The sequence below is a fragment of the Loxodonta africana genome, chromosome 8 (assembly GCF_030014295.1).
Source record: "Loxodonta africana isolate mLoxAfr1 chromosome 8, mLoxAfr1.hap2, whole genome shotgun sequence".
In the NCBI taxonomy this organism is placed as follows: domain Eukaryota; kingdom Metazoa; phylum Chordata; class Mammalia; order Proboscidea; family Elephantidae; genus Loxodonta; species Loxodonta africana.
In genome coordinates this window covers 47,249,847-47,272,209 of record NC_087349.1, presented here as the reverse complement: position 1 = coordinate 47,272,209, position 22,363 = coordinate 47,249,847, and the positions used below count along the sequence as shown (strand labels likewise).

The 22,363-nt window shown below is 37.3% G+C and overlaps 2 protein-coding genes across 4 annotated transcripts in view; both read right to left on the bottom strand.

The window, feature by feature from the left end:
• The window catches only part of PHTF2 (putative homeodomain transcription factor 2), a 125,068-nt gene that overhangs the window by 79,766 nt on the left and 22,939 nt on the right, over positions 1-22,363 (bottom strand). For all 3 annotated transcript variants that reach the window (XM_003406995.3, XM_064289910.1, XM_064289911.1), the window contains exon 2: positions 18,659-18,738. In XM_003406995.3, the coding sequence (XP_003407043.1) occupies positions 18,659-18,703 (45 nt within the window). In that variant the 5' untranslated portion in view covers positions 18,704-18,738. The remainder of the gene's footprint in view (positions 1-18,658; positions 18,739-22,363) is intronic.
• RSBN1L (round spermatid basic protein 1 like) overlaps positions 626-22,363 on the bottom strand; it is a 133,434-nt gene continuing 111,696 nt past the window's right edge. The window contains exons 9-10 of the transcript XR_010322665.1: positions 18,659-18,738; positions 626-11,909 (exon numbers count right to left, since the gene is read on the bottom strand). The gene's annotated coding sequence lies outside the window, so the exon portion shown is untranslated. The remainder of the gene's footprint in view (positions 11,910-18,658; positions 18,739-22,363) is intronic.

The window sequence follows — 22,363 nt, the reverse complement described above, 5'->3', positions numbered from 1 at the left end:
TTGTGAGTCTTTTGGTTTCTCTACGTATAGTATCACATCATCTACAAATAGGGACAGTTTTACTTCTTCCTTACCAATTTAGATGCCCTTTACTTCTTTTTCTTGCCTTAATGCTCTGCCTAGGACTTCCAGCAAAATGTTAAATAGGAGTGATGATAAAGGGCATCTTTGTCTTGTTCTTGTTCTCAAGGGGACTATTTTCAGCCTCTCTCCATTAAGGATGATGTTGGCTGTTGGTTTTGTATCAAAAAAACCAAACCCAGTGCCGTCGAGTCAATTCCGACTCACAGTGACCCTAAAGGACAGAGTAGAACTGCCCCATAGAGTTTCCAAGAAGCACCTGGCGGATCTGAACTGCCGACACTTTGGTTAGCAGCTGTAGCACTTAACCACTACACCAGGGTTTCCTGGTTTTGTATAGATGCCCTTTATTACGTTGAGGAATTTCCCTTCTATACTTATTTTATTTAGTTTTTATCAGGAATGGGTGTTGGACTTTGCTGAATGCCTTTTCTGCGTTGAATAAGATGATCATGTGATAATTTTATTTATGTGGTAGATTACGTTGATTGATTTCCTAATGTTGAACCATTCTTGCATACCTGGTATGAATCCCACTTGGTCATGGTGTATTTTTTTTTTTGATATGATGAATTCTATTGGCTAGAATTTTGAGAACTTTTACATTTATATTCATGAGAAATGTTTGTCTGTAATTTTCTTTTTTTGTTGTGTCTTTGCCTGGTTTTGTATCAGGTTTAAGCTGGCTTTGTAGGATGAATTTGGAAATATCCCTTCTTTTTCTATATTTTGAAACAGCTTGAGTAGTATCGGTGCAAACTCTTCTCAGAATGTTTGGTAGAATTTTCCAGGCCAGGGCTTTTTTTTGTTGGGACTTTTTTTTTATTACCTTTTCATTCTCCTTTGTTGTTATGGGCTTGTTCAGATTTTTGACTTCAGTTTGTGTTAGTTTAGGTAGGTAGTGTGTTTCTAGAAATTTGTCGTTGCCTCTAGGTTTTCAAATTCATTACAGTATAGTTTCTCATAGCACTCTGTGATAATCCTTTTTGTTTCAGTTGGGTCTCTTGTAATGTCCCCTACTTCATTTATTATTTGGGTTTTCTGTGTTTTCTCGTTTTTCTTTAGTCAGTTTGGCCAATGGTTTGTCAATTCTGTTGATTGTTTCAAAAACCAACTTTCAGTTTTGTTGATTCTTTCTCTAGTTTTTCTATTCTCTATTTCATTTATTTCTACTCTGATCCTTATTATTTCCTTTCTTCTGGTGGCTGTGGGCTTCTTTTGTGTAGCTAATATTTTGATTTTGTCCCTTTCTTCTTTTTTGATGTCTGCATCTACTGCTATAAATTGACCTCAGAGCACTGCCTTTGTTGTGTCCCAAAGGTTATGGCATGATGTGTTTTCATTCACGTTTGATTCTAGGAATTTTTTCATTCTATCTTTGATTTCTTCTATTACTTGATGATTTTTAAGCAGGGTGTTATTCAGTTTCCATGTGTTTGATTTTTTCCTTGCTCTTCCTGTTACTAATTTCTACATTCTTGGGGTTGTGATCAGAGAAGATGTTTTGTATTAACTCAACATTTTGGATTTTGTTGAGAGGGTTGCTTTGTGGCCTAAGATGTGGTCTATTCTGGAAAACATTCCATGTGCAATGGAAAAGAATGTGTACTCTGCTGCTGTTGGGTAGAGTGGTGTTCTATATATGTCTGTGAGGTCAAGCTGGCTCATTGTGGCCTTTAGATCTTCTGTATCTTTGCTGAGTTTTGTTCTACATGTCTTGTCTTTTACCGAGAGTACTGTGTTGAAGTCTCCTACTAATATTGTGGACCTGTCAATTTCTTTTTCCAGTGCTTTTAGAGTTTGTTTCATGTATTTTGGAGCCCTGTCATTGGATGCATAGATATTATGGTTATGGCCTCATGGTGCATTGTCCCTCTAATCATTATATAATATCCTTCCTTGCCATTTATGGTGGATTTTGTTTTAAAGTCTATTTTATCTGAGATGAGTACTGCCACTTCTGCTCTTTTTTGGTTGCTGTTTGCTTGATGTTTTTTCCATCCTTTGATTTTTAATACAGTTATCTCTTTGCTTCTAAGGTGTGTCTCTTGTAGACAGCATATTGATGGACCCTGCTTTGTTAATCCATTCTGCCACTCTTTGTCTACGGGTGCATTTAAGCCATTTACGTTCAGTGCGATCATTGACAGGTGTGAGTTTATTGCTGTTATTCCATAGTGCTTTTATTGTTTTTGCTTTTGTGGTGCAGAAGTTTTCTTTGTTCCTCTTACTCTCCTGTGCTGAATTCCTTTTGTCTGTTTTTTTTTTTTTCCGTTTCTTTCGTTTCTGTAGATTTTCCATTTACTGAGACTTTGTTTTCCTTCTTTATTTTCATGAGAAAGTAAACTTTCTTTGCAGTTACCTTGAAATTTACCCCTATCTTCCTAAATTTAAACCAGCCTTTTATTACTTGATATTGCCTTGATTTCCCCTCCATTTGAAAGTTCTATACCTATACCACTTATTCCCTCTTTTATTGTTCTAATGTTATTATTTACAGACTGACCTCTGTGGTTTCCTGATATAAATCTTTCAGTTTTGCTTTATCCTTGAGAGTTCACTACCTACGTTGGTATCTGGCTGATGTTGTCTTACGTGCTAGATTCAGGTTGTTGTCTGGTGGTTTTGGTTCTCTAACTGAAGGACTTCCTTTAATAATTCTTATAAGTTTGGTTTGGATTTTACATATTCCTTTTTGTTTATCTGAAAATGTCCAAATTTCACCGTCACATATGAGTGAGAGTTTTGCAGGATATATTATTCTTGGTTGGCAATTTTTTTCCTTCAAGGTGTTATATATGTTATCCCATTGCCTTCTTGCCTTCATGGTTTCTGCCAAGTAATCAGAGCTTAGTCTTACTGTTTTCCCTTTTTATGTGAATTTTCATTTTTCTTGAGCTGCTCTCAGGATTCTCTTTGTCTTTGGTTTTAGCAAGTGTGATTATGATATGTCTTGCTGTTTTTCTTTTGGGGTCTATCCTATATGGGTTCACTGAGCTTCTTGGATGGTCAGCTTTTCATTGTTTGTGATATTAGGGAAATTTTCTGCCAGCAAATCTTTGCTTTTGATTGCATCCCATATCATTCTTAGCGTTTCTTCATTTTTCTTCATTCTTTTTCTCTGACTTTTCCTCAAAGTGGCATCCAAGGATTTGTTTTCAATTTCACTGATCCTGTCTTCCATTGTTTCAAATTTACTCCTAAAACCTTCTATTGCACTCAACTGTGCATTTCTGAAATCTTGTTTACTTTTGGATTTCTAATTGCAGTTTTGTATGATTTCTAGTTATTTATTTTGACATTTTGTTCTTGTATTATTTTCCGGAATTCTTCCATTGCTTTGTCTGTCTTTTCCATGATTTTGTCTATTTTTTCCTTATTTTTGCCTCCATTTTCCTTCATCTTTTGAAGAGTCCTAAATAGTAGAGTTATGAATTCCCTATCTGGTAGTTCCAGTGCTTTTTCTTCTACTGGAAGGTCACCTGGTGTTTTATATTGGATGCTTTCTGGAGCAATCCTGTCCTGTTTTTTTATGTTTTGATATTGTCTGCTGTCTTTGGCACATTCAGGAATTATTTTCTTCATTTACTGACTTTAGATTTGTTTGTTTTATCCTGCTTTTTTGTTTTATTTGGTTCTGTCTGGGCAGGTAGGCTGGGCTTGTTTTGTTGCTTGGTCGTCTGTGGGCACAATACTTCTCACCACCTTGTCTAGGTGGTCAGGGCCAGTGACTCAGCTATGGCGCAGCAGGGCAGGTCCAGTGGAGGGGAGGGGTGGGAATGGGTCATTTGTGGCATGTACTGGGGCTGACAGAGCGGGACCGGAGGCAGGGGGCAGTGCAGGGCAGGTTCTTGTGATCACACCTGTGCTGCTTGGGGGTGCAGCACCTGGTGCAGACAGGCAGGAGGGAAGGGAGATGATGTGATATGTGCAACGGGTGCTCTGTCTTCTGTTAGGAGCTCTATGAAATTGCCTTCCCATACTTCCTGTTTGCCTTTCTTGGTGGCTGAGGTCCAAGATGGCAAGTTCATGCTGCATTAGCTGGCAGGGTACCTCCACTCTGTAGCTCTCCTCGTTTTCTGTTCTTTGTCCATTTCTTATCTCATTTGGTGCTTGGTTGAGTGTTTTACGCCTTCATTTGATGCTTAGGGTTTCAGGACTGACGTTTGTATCTATTTTGCTTAGCTTTTCGGGTCTTTGCTGTAGAGGTTCAGCATGGTGCTTCTGTCTATACTGCATTGTTGGCTCTGCCTCCAAGAAAAATTCTTGAAGAGAATTCTTTAATTCAACAAAAAGATGAGTATAGCAGGGATCTGCCTCTAAGAAGTTGCAAATGCTAAGAAAAACATTAAAAAAGCTAGTCATAATTCACGGCAGAATGAAATAAGCATTATTGTTCTGTACATCAGTAAGAGATGGTCTGAAAAGGAGGGAGAATGTACAATAGGAAACTAACTGGATATGGAGGTACTGAAAAGAGACAAGGATGCCAATTTCTGGCTTAAGTACCTGGGGTAGCACCGGTACCATTAACCATGATATGCAATAAAAGCAGGAATTATGGCTAGCATTGACAAGTATTGGGAAGGTACGAAATTTGGAACTCAGCAGATTAACAAGGTATTTGGAAGTCAATGTGATCATCTAAGGAAACAGAATAACTTAAGAAGACCACGAATAAAATACTAAGAAGGATAAATATTCAAGTGGTGAGGAACGGAAGCAGTCAGGTAAGGAAACTTAGAATAATTGGTCAGGTAGGTAGGAAGAGAACTGAAACAATAAAGTATAATAAAAGCTAAATGAGAGAAAAGTTTCAAGACAGAAGGTAAAGTAAGGAGAGATAAAATCTGGGGAAAAATTGAGGTGATTAGGCAGTTAAACATGTTCGTAGCAAAGTCAACAGCTGAGATTTGGAAGCTGAGGAATTTGGGGAAATAAAGGACAATAAAGAAGGTAAGAAAACCACTCAGACAGAATAAAGTATCAACTAAAGTGATTAGGGATATCAGGAAGAGCAGACTCAGCTCAGCTGGTATTAGAAACAGTGTGTGTTTTTTGTTTTACCACCAAGGCTCAAGATTCCAGGATCGGGAGTGGAAGAACTGAGTATTCAAATCCCTGCCCTCCCCCACCAATTCACTAAAAACCAACAATAAGCCAGGCATGATGCTATGCACTTTGCAAGATCACCAGGTTTATCTTAAAAACCGTATAGCTTCCATGTGAGGTCTTCAAAGCTTATAAGGGGTCATCTAAGATACTTCACTGGTCTCACCCCATTGGGAGCAAGGGAAAATGAAGAAAACCAGGGACACGGGGGAGAGACTGGTCCAGGGGACTGTGGACCACAACCACTGCAGCCTCCACCAGACTAAGTCCGGCATGGCTGGATGGTGCCTGGCTGCCATCACTGACTGCTTTGATGGGGATTACAGTGGAGGGCTCCGGACAGAGCTGGAGAAAAATACAGAACTCACAAAAAAAGACCAGACTTACTGACAGAACTGGAGAAACCCTGAGAATATGGCCCCCGGACACCCTTTTAGCTCAGTAGTGAAGTGACTCCTGGGGTTTGCCCTTCAGCCAGAGATTAGATGGGTCCATAGAACAAAACAAGACTAAAGGGGCACACCAACCCAAGGACTAGAAGTCAAGAGGAGACAGGAAAGCTGGTAACAGAAAACCCAAGGTTGAGAAGGGAGAGTATTGACATGTTGTGGGGTGGTAACCAACGTCACAAAATAATATGTGTATTGTTTAATGAGAAGCTAGTTTGTTCTGTAACCCTCCATGTAAAGTACAATTAAAAAAAAAAATACAGCTTCCTTTCCTCTTTCCCCCACTTCCCTCTCTTGAACAATTCAGTCCTAAAGAATGAGACACAGACATGAGGGCCCTGAGCAGGGTGCCTGAACCACAGTGGGGTAAGCCAAGATGATGTCCACACAAGAGCGTAACCAGGTGTAGAATATCAGCCCAAGTGGGGTGTGGAGGGGGACCTTGTGGGGTACAGGCAGCATGGCATAAGAAATCAGAGCCTGAACAGAGTAGGGTGGTGACCACATGTGGATGTGACCCAGCATAGGATGTCAAAGCCCAAGTAAGGTGAAGAGGATATTCACGTGGAGAACAGCCAGGCATGGGGTGTTGGAGCCCAAGAAAGGGGAAGACAGTTTTCATGTAGTGGGAAAAAGTGGCCTAGAATCCCTGGGAGCTAGATCTTGAAAGGGACAAGGAGGGTATATGCATAGGGGATGGGATTGTAGCTGAGAAGGGAGACTGGTTACCGTAAACAGGGACTGATGTTACAAAAGCCTGAAAATGTTACTCTTATTTATTCAGAAATCTCTATCTATAAAGCTATGAAAGAAATATCAGTTCAAAGACTAAATGTTATTTGTAAAGAGGGGAATAGTTTAACAAATAAATTATGGCACATTTATGCAACAGAACTGTATAGTCACAATCACCACTGCTCAAAATCAATTTAATGAAGTCTCATTATGAAAACAAATGAGGTTTTTCCTATGAGATACACAACAGAAACTTTCAGCTAGGAAGTCATATTTTAATAACAAAACTGTCAGAAACTTTGTTACTACAAAAGGGCAGATAAATAGATTGATTCATCAATCATTCAATCAGTCCTAGTATACCAAAAATCAAAAACCAAACCCATTGCCTTTGAGTCGATTCCAACTCATAGCAACCCTACAGGACAGAGTAGAACTGCCCCACAAGGTTTCCAAGGAGAAACTGGTGGATTTGAACTGCTGACCTTTTGGTTAGCAGCTGAACTATTATCCACAGTGCCACCAGGGCTCCAATCCTAGTATAGCATAAAAAAATGGATTATAAGAACTAAAATGCTAAAATACTCCAATAATCCAAGAAAACAACAATGTTCCATACAGGACTCTTATGGCAGAAGGAAGATGTTATATTATGTTAGGTGGCGAAGGAAGGAATTCAACTGGTTCACACAGGAAGGGAGGGAGCCTGGCAAAGAGCTCCTGGTAGAACTGGGAGAACTCCAAGTTCTGGAAGAAACCCACGAGAGAAGGCCATCATCAGCTCTTTTGGCCTCTGTAGCAACCAGCAAGGGTTGGCTATATTAGAGGATTAAGAAGCCCCTGACTGTCTCTACTGACTTCTTCCCTCTGCTCTCCTTCAGTCCTCAAAAATGTTAAACTTCACAGCTAGTAAGCATTTTTAGATATAGTATGATTTCAGAGATCCCTCAAACCCCCGCAAGTGCCAAACCCTATCTTTAATAAGTAAATCTTCCATTTAAGAATTAAAAAGCAAGCATGTAGTTGATTCGATGCCCATCTCTCAGGGAGGCTTAAGTGAAATCAGTAAATAAATCACCAAGCATTAAGGACTGAAATCCTGCTATACTCTGAGGAGGGGCTTCTGGGGTCATGTCATACAATCGAACCCTGACCTCTCCCTGGCCATAGCTGAATGATAAAAAACTAGACATGTGACTCAAACTGAGGCAACTGCACCCTTTCTCCATTCCAAATGAAGATGAACAGAAGAAACAGACAGATGGATGGCTAATATAGCCAAATAAAATTAACAACAGAGCTCTAGAGAAAAGTTTCTAGAACTTCTGCTGCTTAGGGGCCCAACACAGACCTGGTTTGCCTTTCCTTCTCAAGTCTTGGCTGTCTGTTGTCTGCACAGTTTACACGTGTACTGAAAAGTAGAAGCAGAACACAGTGGCCTTTTTTCCTGGCCCAACTGTAATGAGAACATCGCTGTTAGCAAACCAATACCACCCTGCATAATTTATGAAGGCTGTTTATTTTCCAATTTGCTGGTACATGACAGTATGTTCTCAATGGATTTATTAATAAAGGTATTGCTTGATTAATAACCTTTCCCAAAAAAACCTCTTGGCAAAGATAATTTAACTTCTGTTCTCTATTTAACCTAATCTTGGGTCATGAATTGTTACTTTTAACAGTCATATGAAAATAAATGTACCTTACTTTAGCAATCAAACAGAAACTCAAAGATACTTAGGGTAAATACTAAAGTTCCATTTAACAAACCCATAACATTACTTCCCAAATGTTACAGCTATGAAAATTAAACATCATAAATTTTAACAATTATTTGGATTTTTTGATAAACATGATTTCAACCATTATAGAGTAGAAAGTATTTTCAAAGCTATTTATTACTTAAGTGTGATGAGGGCACAGAACTAAATTCCTGGATTTAAATCACAGTAAATTCCACATATTAACTCTATGATGTCAATCAAATTTCTTTGACCTTTCTGGCTTTTCTTGTTTATTACAGTGCAAAGAGATTTCTTAAGAAAATTATCACTTTTTAGAGATGTCACCCCAATTCTTCCGCTCAGTGAATCATGTGATAACAATGTTTGGATCAGGAGTTTTGTTTGAGAAATAATATGTATAAAAATTATGGGTAACTTGAAAGTAAAAAAGTGTTGCTACGGGGTAATATTTATTTAAAAAAAAATTTTAAGTTACCCAAGATGACAACAGGAGAGCTATCAGGGCAACACTCTAAAATAAGTTCAAGACCACTACTGCATGGACTGAGTGGGCCCCCCAACATTGGAGGAAAAGTCCAAACCCTAGAATTGAAAAATACTAGGGTCTCTGGGTTCTACTCCTTTGCAAGTTGAGGTAGTTTAATAATAACAACAATAATAATAATAATAAATAGCATCTATTATTTATCATGTGCCAAACACTTTTTATGTATTAAATCACATAATCCTCACAATACCACAAAGTTGATATTACTGCTATCCCTGTGTTAGAGTTGTGAAAACTGAGGTTGTACAAATTTAAACAGTAAGTGGCAGAATACAGGAATTTAAATCCAGACAGGCTCCACAGCTGGAACCTTTACTCACTAATACTATTCACATCCTTATATATAAGCTACCCTATGCTCCTCTGCCTTGGCTCTCATCACTAAGGGTAACTGTGAAGGGTGGCATTTAACCCCTAATCATCACTACTTCTGCCTCTGTTGACACTCCATGGGCTGCCTTGTCAGCCAGGAAGCTGTCAGGGTCTGTTAAGAAAGCAAATGAAAATATACAAAATTCTTAGTGAGTCAAACTCACTCATCCCTAAAAGTATGTAAAATAGTTAACATCAATAACCACAGGGTTAGTATAAGGATTAAATGTGCTAATACCTATTGAGCTAACCACACTACAGGCACATAAGAGCTCAATAAGCATTAGCTATTGTGTCATCTCCGTGAGTTCCTAATGCTTCCTTTTCCTTCATACTGCTAAATGAGGCAAGGAATGAATATATATGCATTACTTAAATTTTTTTAGTATTCATCATAGGATACACTCTGGTTTATTATTCCAAAACATAACTCTGACTAAGCCATGTGTACGTGAGTCAAGACTACCGTACCTTCCTTGTTTACATATTTCTAACAGTTTAATATAAATAGCACAAAAAGCTTATCATATTTTTAAAGCAATTTAAATTGAACTTATCTGGGCTATTTAAATACCACTGCATTTTTAAAAATACATAGAATATTATTGATGCTCATGCAATCATCTGAGATAAAAAACGAGACCATGAAGCAGATCTGAATTATTCAAAATCAAATACATTAACTTGTTTGGCTTCCTTCCACGTACCCACATATTGGTGTTGTTGTTAGGTGCTGTTGAGTCACTTCTGACTCAGAGCAACCCTATAGGACAGAGTAGAACTGCACCATAGGGTTTCCAAGGAGCAGCTGGTGGGTTTGAACTGCTGACCTCCTGGTTAGCAGCTGAGCTCTTAACCACTACACCAGCAGGGCTCCCTTACCTACACAGGGTAATATTAAAATGGGAAGAAGTTGAGATAAATTGCTCCTCGGTGCTTAGTAGAGATTTCCCAGAATCAGAATCTAAGGAGTCTGAACTACTGTCATCAAGAAAAGGTTTGCTGTAATTGCAAGGGTCCAAGGGGATCCAGAACTGCTATTAAAGATGACCAAAGGTAGGGTGAGAGAAGTTGTATATTTAATCTTCACTTGGCAGGATCAAGAAAAACTATGCAGAGGAAGAGATCAAATATTTACTTGTAATAATAGTTAAGTGTCGCTGAGTCAATTCCGACTCACGGCGACACTAAAGGACAGAGTAGAACTGCCCCATAGGGTTTCCAAGGCTATAATCTCTACAGAAGACTAGTGGGTTCAAACTGCTGACCTTTCGGTTAAGAGCTGTGTGCTTAACCGCTGCGCGCTTAACCACTGTGCCACCGGATCTCCTTAACAGGTAAGTAACAAGGTCAAATTTTGTTTACGATAAGTCACTGTGGTGGTTACGAGAAGAAAAGATTTTCACTGGAACCAGAATGAAGGAGCAATGAAAGGAGATCAGGGAGGATGTGAAAAATATTTAGAAGATAATAGCAATAAGAGAATGATGACTGGAGGAACAAATTTGGAGGGAACTTCATGTGAGTTCCCATAGCGCTTTAAAGATGATTCTACTACAACACTTACCATAAGTACTATGGTTATTTGTTTACATTTTGGCTCCTCCGTGATGCAGAGTTGCCTGAAGATAAGTACTCAGTACCTTATACATAGTAGGCCCACCATAAATGTACTTAAATGTATATGGTTGCAAATTCTACCAGCTCATTATTTTTTTTAGAGAGGGAGAAAGTCTTGGTAATAAAAATCTTTAATCTTACAAGTCAACCAGTACTGTACAACTAAACGTATTGAGTTTTCCCTATATGAAGTCAATGTAATGAGGGAGAAAGTCTTGCTAATAAAAAGCCTTTAATCTTAAATGTCAACCAGCATTGGTAAAACTAAATGTATTGAATTTTTCCTATATGAAGTCAATGTAATGAAGCTACACCTAGTTATCATTTGCCTCTAGTTTTCTACCAGTCAATAAAAACAAGCTACATGCCAAAGTGTCACACTGAACAAACAAGCAATAATTTAAAATATATACTGCTGACTATCATTTTGAAGCCCTGATGGCATAGTGGTTAAGAACTCAGCTGATGACCAAAAGTTCAGCTGTTTGAATCCACCAGCCCATCCTTGGAAACCCTATGGGGCAGTTCTACTCTGTCCTATAGGGTAGCTACGAGTTGGAATGGACTCCAAGGCAATAGGTTTGGTTTTGAGTTTTGGCCTATCATTTTGAGACTGCAGAACTAAAGAACTTATTTGATTCCCCAAAGCTCTAGAAAAATTAAATAAGGCCACCTTACTAACTTGCTCTTTCTATACTTTTACCTGTTTAGAGCTATGCAGCAGTCTCCTTTTGCATAAACCAGGTAAACCAGAACTCTTTATGTAATTCTAACCCCATCACAGGCAGTGGGCACAAGACACCCAAAACAGAAAGCAAACTAGAGCAAGATTTCATTTTTAAACGGCCAATTAAAATGTAATAAGGATATTAATTCTGGGCAAAAGTTTGGGTGGAAAACATTTTAGGTTATATACCTTTCTCCCTGGTGGTACAAATGGTTAAGTGCTCAGCTACTAACCAATAGGCTGTTGGTTTAAACCCACTCAGAGGTGTCTCAGAAGAAAGGCCTGGTGATGTTTCTGAAAGGTCACAGCCTTGAAAACCCTGTGGAGTACCAGTCCACTCTGACACGCAGGGGGTTGCCATCAGTCAGAGTCAACTCGACAGTAACTGTTTTTCTTTTTTTAAATACCTTTGTCCAGCATGTTCTTCTCTGTGAATCAATCCTTGGTATTGAATTAACAGCTTTCATTTGAATAAACTCTATGGGCCATTCGACAAAGAGCAATTTAGCTTCTAAGTTACCCTGTTAAACAGCATTTATAAATGTCATTCTGTGTAGAACTATAAACATAGCGCAGGTTAATAACAACAGTGTTTTAGACATTCTCAGGTCTTTCAGAGGTGGTACGTTTGCCTAATTTTAGGCTGCCAGTGGCAACCTAACAACTTATTTCACCACTATGTTCGTTACCATGGTTAAATATAAACTGACTACAAGGTATCTGGAATATAACTGGCAAGATTATATCCTTGACTAACATCTCTATTTTAAACTTATTCATCAGAGAATGAAAAAGGTTACAGCCTAGTTTTCTTGTATGTCATAAAATATTTTTCTTCCCAAATCCCAGTAAGTATAAGTAGCTTTATTCATTAAATAAACTTCATCTCTGTTCAAATAACTTTGCTTCTTGGATCTCCTTATACCTGTGTAAACAAAAACTTTAATTTTTAGGCATCATATCTGGCAACTGCTATAGGCAAATTAATGTTTCCTTTTAATGGAATATCTATTCCATTTACACAAATAAAGAAGTCAATAAACAAATGAGTAAATGTAGTATTTCAAAGAAGTTACGTACTACTGCAGGCAAATGAGTATTTCCTTTTAATGGAGTAACTATTTCATTTACCTAAATAAGGAAGTCAATAAACAAATAAATACAGTATTTCAAAGTAGTTACGTACTATGTAGAAGTTCCTAGTTCTGACATACCAAAGTATTTGCAAAACAAAAACAACCTATTACCAAATACTCAACTTCTAAAGAGGACAAATATATAATAAATACTAGGCATTTGGGTGTTCATGTAATCTTAGTGCCTGAACGTGATAAAAAAGATCTTTCAAAAGCCTTAAAAATAAAGAATTTTCTACTGATTTTTTTGAGAATTTAGTACTTTTATACTCAGGAGTACTGCATATAGATCCCCTTGGCATTTATAAATATTACTTGTACAGCAGCCCAGAAGGCTATTGCTAGGGAATGATGCAACGTATTTTTTTCTATTTTTCCATTTTCTCTACCCATGGGAGTTGAATCTGCCATCGCTATTAAGCAAAGGTACTGCTAGTTCAAAAAGTGAAATTCTATGACTCCTGGTACAGTTGACAAGATCTCTAAACTAGGTAAAAAAAAAAAAAACAACCTTATCTCTTAGTGTCTCAGTTTCATCTGTAAAATAAAGATCTGTTGCTGTTGTTACTGTTAGTTGCCATCAAGTCAATTCCAACTCATGGCAACCCTACTGTGCAAAGTAGAACTGCTCCAAAGGGTTTTCAAGGCTGTGGCCTTTCAGCAGTAGATGACTAGGCCTGTCTTCCAAGGTCCACCTGGGTGGGTTTCAACTGCCAACCTTTTGGCTAGTAGTATAGTACCACCCAGGACTCCCAAAATAAAGATCTTGAAAGGTTAATTTCTAAGGTACCTTTCCTGCTCTGGAGCCCTGGTGGTGCAGTGGTTAAGAGCTCAGCAGTTCAAATCCACCAGCCACTCCTTGGAAACCGTATAGGGCAGCTCTACTCTGTACTATAGGGTCGTTAAGAGTTGGAATCAATTCCAACTTGGTTTCCCTCTCTACATTTCTATGATTTCTGTGAAATAAGTGAGATACTAGCACAAACCAAACCCACTGCTGTGAGATACCCAGAGAATCCATGTTTAGAATCCATGAAATAAAGTACTCTGATAGGTTTGGGAAAGTAATAATAATAAACACAGAAATAGCTATTATTTATTAAAGCCTTACTCTGTGTGCAGAAGCCCTGGTGGCAAAGTGGTTAAGCACTGGGCCGTTAACCAAGAGGCTGGCAGTTGGAAACCACCAGCCACTCTGCAGTAGAAAGAAGTGGCAGTCTGCTTTCGTAAAGATTTACAGCCTTGGAAACCCTACAGGGAAATTCCACTCTGTCCTATAGGGTTGCTGTGAGTCAGAATCGACTCGATGGCAATGGGTTTGGTTTTTGGTTTTACTCTGTGTGGAGTATAATGGTAACACTTGCCATATATCAAGTCAGTTAATATAATAAATATAAAAGATGATACTATAATTCTATTATACATATGAAGAAAGTAAAATTTAGAGAAATAACTTGTCCAAAATCATACAGACGTTCAAGAACAAGGATTCAAATTCTTGTTTTCCAACCAAAAAATCTTGTGTTCTTGTTAACCACTGAGATACACCGTCTCATACAGTAGTTATCCTTGGTGGGGGGGAGCGGAATCGGATGGGTTGTGATTGAAAGAAAGCATGAAGGTTTTTGGAGAACTGGTAACATTCTTGATCTGAGTCTTGGTATACACAAGTGTTCAGTTTGTAAAAATTCCTTAGACTGAACACTTATAATCTATATAATTGTCTGAATATATACTGTACTTCAATAAAAATTAAATACATAAATATATACACACACACACTCACATATACATATATATACACATACATATGTATATACGCTGCCTCCATGCATTTGTCAGAGCTCGCTCTTTGCATGTAAAAAATTCATTTCAAACTAGCTTCAGCAAAATTAAAAAAAAATAGGGGAAATGTAATACTGACATGGCTAAACCACTGAAAAATCAAGAATGAACCTAATTTCTGGGTGGACTGAATTCAGGGATCAGGGATGTTTTTTGTTTTGTTTCTTCCCATTCCTGGCCCTCTCTGGTGCTGTCTGATTGTCTTCTTTTATCCACAACTTTCTCCATGTTGTGGTAACAACATCTCCATGTTGTGGCTGCTCCAGGCTTACATCACTTACACCAGCAAAAGTCTTTTCCACCAGTTCCAATTTTTTAAAAGTTTGTGGAAGGACAGCTTGGGTTATCTGGATATACCTGGTCCAATCACTGCGGCCAAGAGGCCAACGTACCATCTCTGGCTGCCTTAGTCACATACTTACTTCTTTGTTTAGATGGAAGGAGTACGTGCAGCACAGATATGGTCATTAGGGAAGTTGCTGGGTATCGGAAACCACTTTAATTTCTCACTTATTATGTTGTAAGATCCTTATTTTTATTAAACAATTCATAAACCGCTATAAAAAAAAACTCTTAAAAATCATATTTAAGGATGACTTACTTCCTCACAACTCTGTGAGGTATATAAAAACCTAAAAAAAAAAAAGAAAGAAAACCCAAACCCACTGCCATCTAGTCAATTTCAACTCATAGCAGCCCTACAGGACAGAGAACAACTGTCCCACAGGGTTTCCAAGGCTGTAAATCTTTCTGGAAACAGACTACCACATCTTTCTCCTATGGACAGCTGCTGAGTTCAAACCACTGACCTTTCAGTTAGCAGCCAAGTAGTATAACCGCTGCGCCATGAGGGCTCCTTGGTGAGGTACAAAGGCAAAGCGTTATTAGCCTCAGTTTCCAGAAGAAGAAACTGAGGTTCAGAGAGACTTAAGTAACATGTTGGAAATTACAAGGTGGCAAACGTCACAAATGCAGGTCTTGACTTCAAGCGCTGTACACTTTCAAGCACACCATATTATAAAACACAGTACTTAAATATTATGTTAAAATTTAATAGTGCATATGAGAATATGGTTCAAGAAGAAAAAAAACAGAGAAAATGTAATAAGCCCATTTATTTATCTATGGCTTAATATTTCTATTTTGGTAGATCTTAATCTTCTATCTACTACTATATCCCTGGTGGCATAGTGATTAAGTGCTATGGCTGCTAGCCAAAAGGTCAGCAGTTCAAATCCGCCAGGCGCTCCTTGGAAACTCTATGGGGCAGTTCTACTCTGTCCTATAGGGTCGCTATGAGTTGGAATCGACTCGACAGCAGTGGGTTTGGTTTTTGGTGCTATATCCAACCAGAGGCAACTTCAGATGACTTAAAAAATAAGAGGATCTAGTACCTCACACAACAAGTGCCAGAGTAAGACATTTCCAGTGTTGATGAATTCTGTGACTCAAAAAGTCCTGAAAAACTCAAGTTCTTTCCATCTTTCAACTCTGCCATGCTCATGTTAGCAAGCTCCCCTCATGGAAGCCAGCTGACTACAACTGCTTCAGGCAGCAGGGCCTCCACCACCAATATGCAAAGACAGGAAAACAGATGGCATTTGTGGGAAGGAATCAGGGGAAAACAGATCCCCTATTTCATTTATCTACTTAAACTAAATTATAATTTTAAAATGCCTGGCACATAATAAACAGTATGTAAGTTGTTATTACTATTATTGGGTCTCTTTTTAAGAGATGGGAAACTTATCCCTAAATCCTTTCATGCCTCACTGGCCAGAACTGGAATACAAGTCCCTTTCTAAGTCAATCACTGGCAAGGGAAACAGAATCCCATGATTGACTGAAACTAATCAGGAATCACTCCAGCTGGGACTTCAGATACATATTCCCTGGCCATAGGGCTCTGTAGAGGAGAATGAATTTCCTAACAAAATAGAGTCTCTTCTAACTAGGAAGAAGTTCAGAAATAGATTTGGGTATGAAATCTATACAGCCATCTATACATCCTTTCTTCTCATGCTGCTAAAAGAACAGGAAGGAGTCTGGTGGTAGCTCGTGGCATAATTCTACAACATGGAGAAAGCTGTTTGTGGTAGGAACATGTAGCCAACTCTAGAAAAGAGGGAAAGAAAAAGTGGCAGACATATCTGATGGTGCTCTGGTCTTGGAAATTGGTCAACCCTGAGATAAGCTTCACCATGCATCTTCCCAAGGTTTAACTGTGAAAGCCAATACATTTCCTTTCTTTTGCTAAAGCTAGTTTGAGTTGGATTTGTCTTGCAAAACAATCCTGACTGATGTAGCAAGGACAATCTTAAAGGTAAATAACACCACAGGTTTTCAGAGTTGAAAGCTGAGGCTTAATCCCGGTTAACTAGGTTAACTATCTGAGTGACCTGGGGCAAGTCACTTCTTTGAAATACTGAGTTGAGTAGCTTCCACAGACCTCATGACCCTCAAAGCCTAAATATTTACGATCTGGCCCTTTACAGAAAAAGTCTGCCAACTCTGGTTTAGAGCACTGAATTACATTTAGTACCCCTGAATCCTTCCCACAATGCCAGTATTTACCCAAAAGTAATATGAAAACCCAAACTTTACCTCCCATACTTCCAACCTTTGCCCTCGAACTCCCCACAAAGGATGAGGGGTGATAGAGCTTTGGTATGAGAATCACTGAACTATAAATAATTTAAGGATTGTCTCTGATGAACAGAACTAAAAGGCTGGGTAAGAATAGAAAGAGTAGTACTAAGTGCTAGGGGCTGCTATTTTTTGCAAGCCTAAATAATCTTTTAAATTATTAAAAAAAAACCAAATAAAAGCAAAATACAGGGCAAATCAGATCTGGTTAATGGTTCTGGCAACTCCTCTAAGATAAAAAATAGAATTACATTTGCTACGTTTTGTGACATCAGTTATGACTGCTCAGGATAATTTTTTGGTTGCGCATATCCAAAGGTGCTAGGTAAATGACCCTCAGATAAGAGAGGTGGTCACTATGCTAAGAGAATGTGAGTACAATATTTCAAACACTCCCCTATCCCAAGAAAAGTCAGTTAACCCAGTATGTTCTGTAAATGCTCTTCAGTGAAGTTTGAAATGTTTAACATAAAAAGCCAATATAGAAAACATTTAATAACCATTACTAACTCCTTTAAAGTACAAAACAAGAAAGAGAAAAACTTTCAAAGATCTACGTGAAAAAAAAAAATTTTTTTTTTTTTTTAATTCAGAGCTTTCTTTAGCTAAGCAGACTGGTTTTTAAGTTGATTATAAGTTAAAAAAATAAAGATGACAATACAGAACCACAAAAGATGGAATTAATGGGATTGTCAGCAACAATATCCAACTGAATACTTTCTATGAAAAATGTGATGGTGTGTATGTGACATATTCTACCCAGAAGACAAATAACAGACGGAAAGACCAACTGTATTCTTAGATTTGACTAACCTTTAAAATGTTTCAATTACCATTTACTTCCAATCTGACCAAATTTAAAAACTGTCTGGTTTTCCCCCACATAGAAAAAGCCTTAAATATATAATTTAATTTTGTTAACAGAGACCTCAAGAGTAAAGCATTAAAATGTTTTAAAATGGGAAAACAAACGTAACTCACTACACACACTAAAAATGTAAGATACTATATATAACAACATACATTTTAGAGAATGTAAACAACACTCTTCCCAAGTAAAGAATTTACTGTATTTAAAAAAAAAGACATTTATTCTATGGACTTAATAAAGGAAAACATTACATTGCTAAAGTTTATTTTTAAATATATAGGATGACATAGCTAGTTAAGTAGTTATGAAAACTAATCCTAAAACAGCAAAATAAACATTTTTATTTTCAGCTTGGAAAATATAAATAGTTCCTTTTTTACTGAGAAGTTTGAGCTGTTGAATTACAACTTATAAGAAACAGGAAAAACTGTAATATAGTTATAAAATTATAACAGAAATTAAAGCAAGAAAATTTTTAATACTTTTACAAGATGCTAATTATATCCATAATCCTGGAGATTTATCTAGCTATTTTGACAATGTAAGAATAAAAAGTATAGAATATATTTTTAAACATTACCTTTCTAATTTATTCAGAAGTAAAGTTAGCACAAGGAAAACAAAAATAATTTTAGCTTTCTATTCAAAAGATCCTAAAATTTATCTTGTCATTATTTTAGTTAATATTTGATATAAATCTATAGCACAAAATAAATATGCATTTTTGGAATAAAAACATCTTTAAAGTTAAAAGCTTTGGCTATCAACTTACCTTCTTTTGATACCAGACTATAGCATCTGTGACTTTGGACGCCATTTATTCCACCGAAATCACACATTTGTCATTTTAGGCTGTACAAGAAATAAAAGCATACAAACAACTTTACTTCCACCTTCCAAAAGGAAACTGAACAACATGCATACACAGTACTCTGCTTACTTGCAGAGCAAGGGGTGTATGACTATACTTATATTACACTCTTCCTCATTACTATTTTAGTAACAAGTTCTCTTAAGTAAACAAAAATCAGTTGCCATAATAAAAGAAGGTTCTTTCTGCACGAATATAACACTTGACTTTTCTTACAAAATAGGTTGTTTTAAAAAACAAGACTTTAAAATAAATTCCAGAATTTCCTAGTTTATACTGGAAGTTTTTTCATGTAGAAAACCACATGCACTAGAAATCCACTCATTCACTCAGTAATACATCGGTTTTTACTGTATTTTCTATCTAGGAACAATTACTATCAATTATTATTCCTAAAGGATTGTTTAACGAAGATGCCAAAATTTATAATCACATCAAATTTTTCCCTGATATTCAGTACACATAAAATTGAACAAAAATCAAGTAACTGGAGAAGCCTAACTAATTTATGCTAAATTTTTTTTTTTTTTACCAAGCTAATATTAGAATTAATTTTACAGGAATCATTAATATTAAGAGCTTCCCAGATATCAAAGTTTACTAATATTTAGAAATTTGTCACAAACCATTTCATAACCATCTTTCTTGTGTTTGTCAAAAACAGTGCTGAATACTAAATTTGATGATTCCTTAGCCCTAGACAGAATCCGAGAAATTAACTCTGAAATACTTCACTGGTCATAACATGACACTGGCACAGAGGGCACCTCTGGTACTGTGTTAAGGATGAGCCTAAAACCAATTCAAATGCAATACTGGCCCTAGAAGTCATTACAAACCACAATCATTCAAGGCCACACGGGAGGCCGCTCATGGAAATCCTGGTAGTAAAGCACCTGCTGAGCACACACAGATCTGCAACTGCAGAAGTACTGCCACTATGGGGTTTGCCAAGGGAAAACAAGACACCAGAGGCTTTACATACCATTCTTGCGAACATATATGCTTCTTGAGCATACGAGGATTCACATATAAAGAAAATTATCATCAGCAAGTTCAAATGTTCAGATGATCAATCTCTAAAAATTTAAAGGGGAATTTACGTAACGTCTGTACTTTTGATAGTGTTCGAAAAAATCCATTGAGTCGATTCTGATTCATAGCAACCCTACGTACGGGACAGAGTAGAACTGCTCCAAAGGGTTTCCGAGGCTTGCCTGTTGGATTCGAGCTGCTGACCTTTTGGTTAGCAGCTAAAAACTCTTAACCACTATGTCACCAGGGTTTCCTTGATAATGTTATAGAACAGGTTATTTTATTACCTTTCCTGACCAAAATAAAAACCAAACCCATTGCTGTTGACTTGATTCCAACTCAAAGAGTAGAACTGCCCCACAGAGTTTCCAAGGAGCACCTGGTAGATTCAAACTGCTGACCTTTTGGTTAGCAGCCCTAGCTCTTAACCACTACACCACCAGGGTTTCCATACCTTTCCTAGGATATTAATAATTCCAACTTTAGATGATGAAATTCAAGCAAACTGTTTTGAAATTTCTGAGAAAAATTCTGGCATAATGGAAAGAGCAGCATTACAGTCAAAAGACTTGGATTCAAACACTAGCTCTACCCAGTACCCAGTGCCATTGAGTCGATTCCGACTCAGCAACCCTAAAGGACAGAGTAGAACTCCTCCGTAGAGTTTCCAAGGAGAGCCTGGTGGATTTGAACTGCCAACCTTTGGTTAGCAGCCATAGCACTTAACTAATACTAGCTCTATTATGTGCAATATTGAATAAATCACTTAATCTCTCTGGACCTCACAGGATCACTAGGAGTCAGAATCGACTCAACCATAACAGGTTTGGGGTTTTTGGTTTATAGGAATCCATTTGCCAAGGAGCTATGGTGGTGCAGTGGTTAAAGCACTGGGCTGCTAACCAAAAGGTCAGCAGTTCTAATCCACCTGCCACTCCTCAGAAGAAAGATGTAGCAATCCGCTTATGTAAAGATTAAAAAAAAAAAAAAACCACTGCCATAAGTCTGACTCACAGTGACCCTACAGGACAGAGCAGAACTGCCCCATACAGTTTCCAAGGCTGTAAATCTTTACAGAAACAGACTGCCACATCTTTCTCGCGCAGAGCAGCTGGTGGGTTTGAACTGCCGACTTTCTGACTGGCAGCCAAGTGCACCACCAGGGCTTCTTAGGTTAAAGTTACAGCTTTGAAGAACCTATGGGGCAGTTCTACTCTCTCCCATAGGGTCGCTATGTGTCAAAATCCACTTGATAGCACACAACAAAAACACCACCACCCATTCGCTATATGGCTTTTTTTTTAATGACAGATAAGTAAAATTATATACACAAAATGCCTACTGCAGTCCAGGACACACAGCAGATGATCAATTATAATTATTTTTAATATTAATTTTTATATAAAAAATAAGTTCCCCAATCCAAGAACTAGGAAGCATTTATACTTCCTTTTTTTAAATGTGACAAATAGTTTAGGGAAGGAATACATGTAATCAGCTTCTGTTAACATTTAAATATAAATAGCTACCTGATTACCTTAAGAGGGCAATGTCAATTCTCAACTATACACACAAGGATTTTTTTAGAGATTTCAAAGTTCACCTCCACTGAAGCTTCTCCATCAGGTGTAGTTACCTTCATTTCTCTCACCAAGTTTTTTTGGGGAAGCTTTTCCTTTACTGACTTTAAAAAAATCTCCTGTTTCGGTTTTTCCATCCTAGAGGTCTCTGGGGTGATTCATTAATTTTTAACTATACTTCATCCTAGACGTTTTCTCCATAGATTCCACCAGGGGACTATCCATTAGACATTTACACTTTCATTATATTTGTTTGTCAAGACAATTGGGTATGTTTTCCAAACTGATTATAGTCCTTTCCCCCCTCAAAAAATACAAAGCATGAAAAATGCTAAAAATATGAGAATATCTAAATTTTTCACTTTACCTCCTGACTCAAAAAAGGCCTTTGCAACCTTTCTTGTTATTTGATTTCTCTGTCATTTGGTTAATGGTATTTATTGACAAAAATTCTAGATTATCTACTAAGACAAAGATCCTCTCCCCAGAGTATAACACACATTTCATATACAAAATATGAAAGGATTTTTATTCACCCACTCTATTAAACATATGAGATATTTAATATATTTAGAAAATATTTAAATGGTCACAGTGATTTTCAAAATAGTCTTCAATGAAAGTAAGGAAAAGATTGCCTGTTTCAAAATAAAATGATCTGACAAATAGTTTTTTATATACTTCAGTTTACCTATCTACATTTAGTAATAAATTTCTAAAATCAACTACAGCAGTAAGCTAGGTACATAAAATATTCTAAATGTCTTTAATTATGTCTATCTGAAATAAAAACACCTTTCTCCAGTAATGGAAAGATTTGCTCTGCAAATTCATTTAATAGTTTTTCCATTGTGTCAACAACTCTTCAGTGACACTAAATGGCTCATACCTATTTTTAAAACAGGTTTTACAGCATGCTGAGATAGATTTCTGCATAAGGCATCGGACAAAGCACACTCAAACATAACCAAATTTCACATGAGTATAAGCA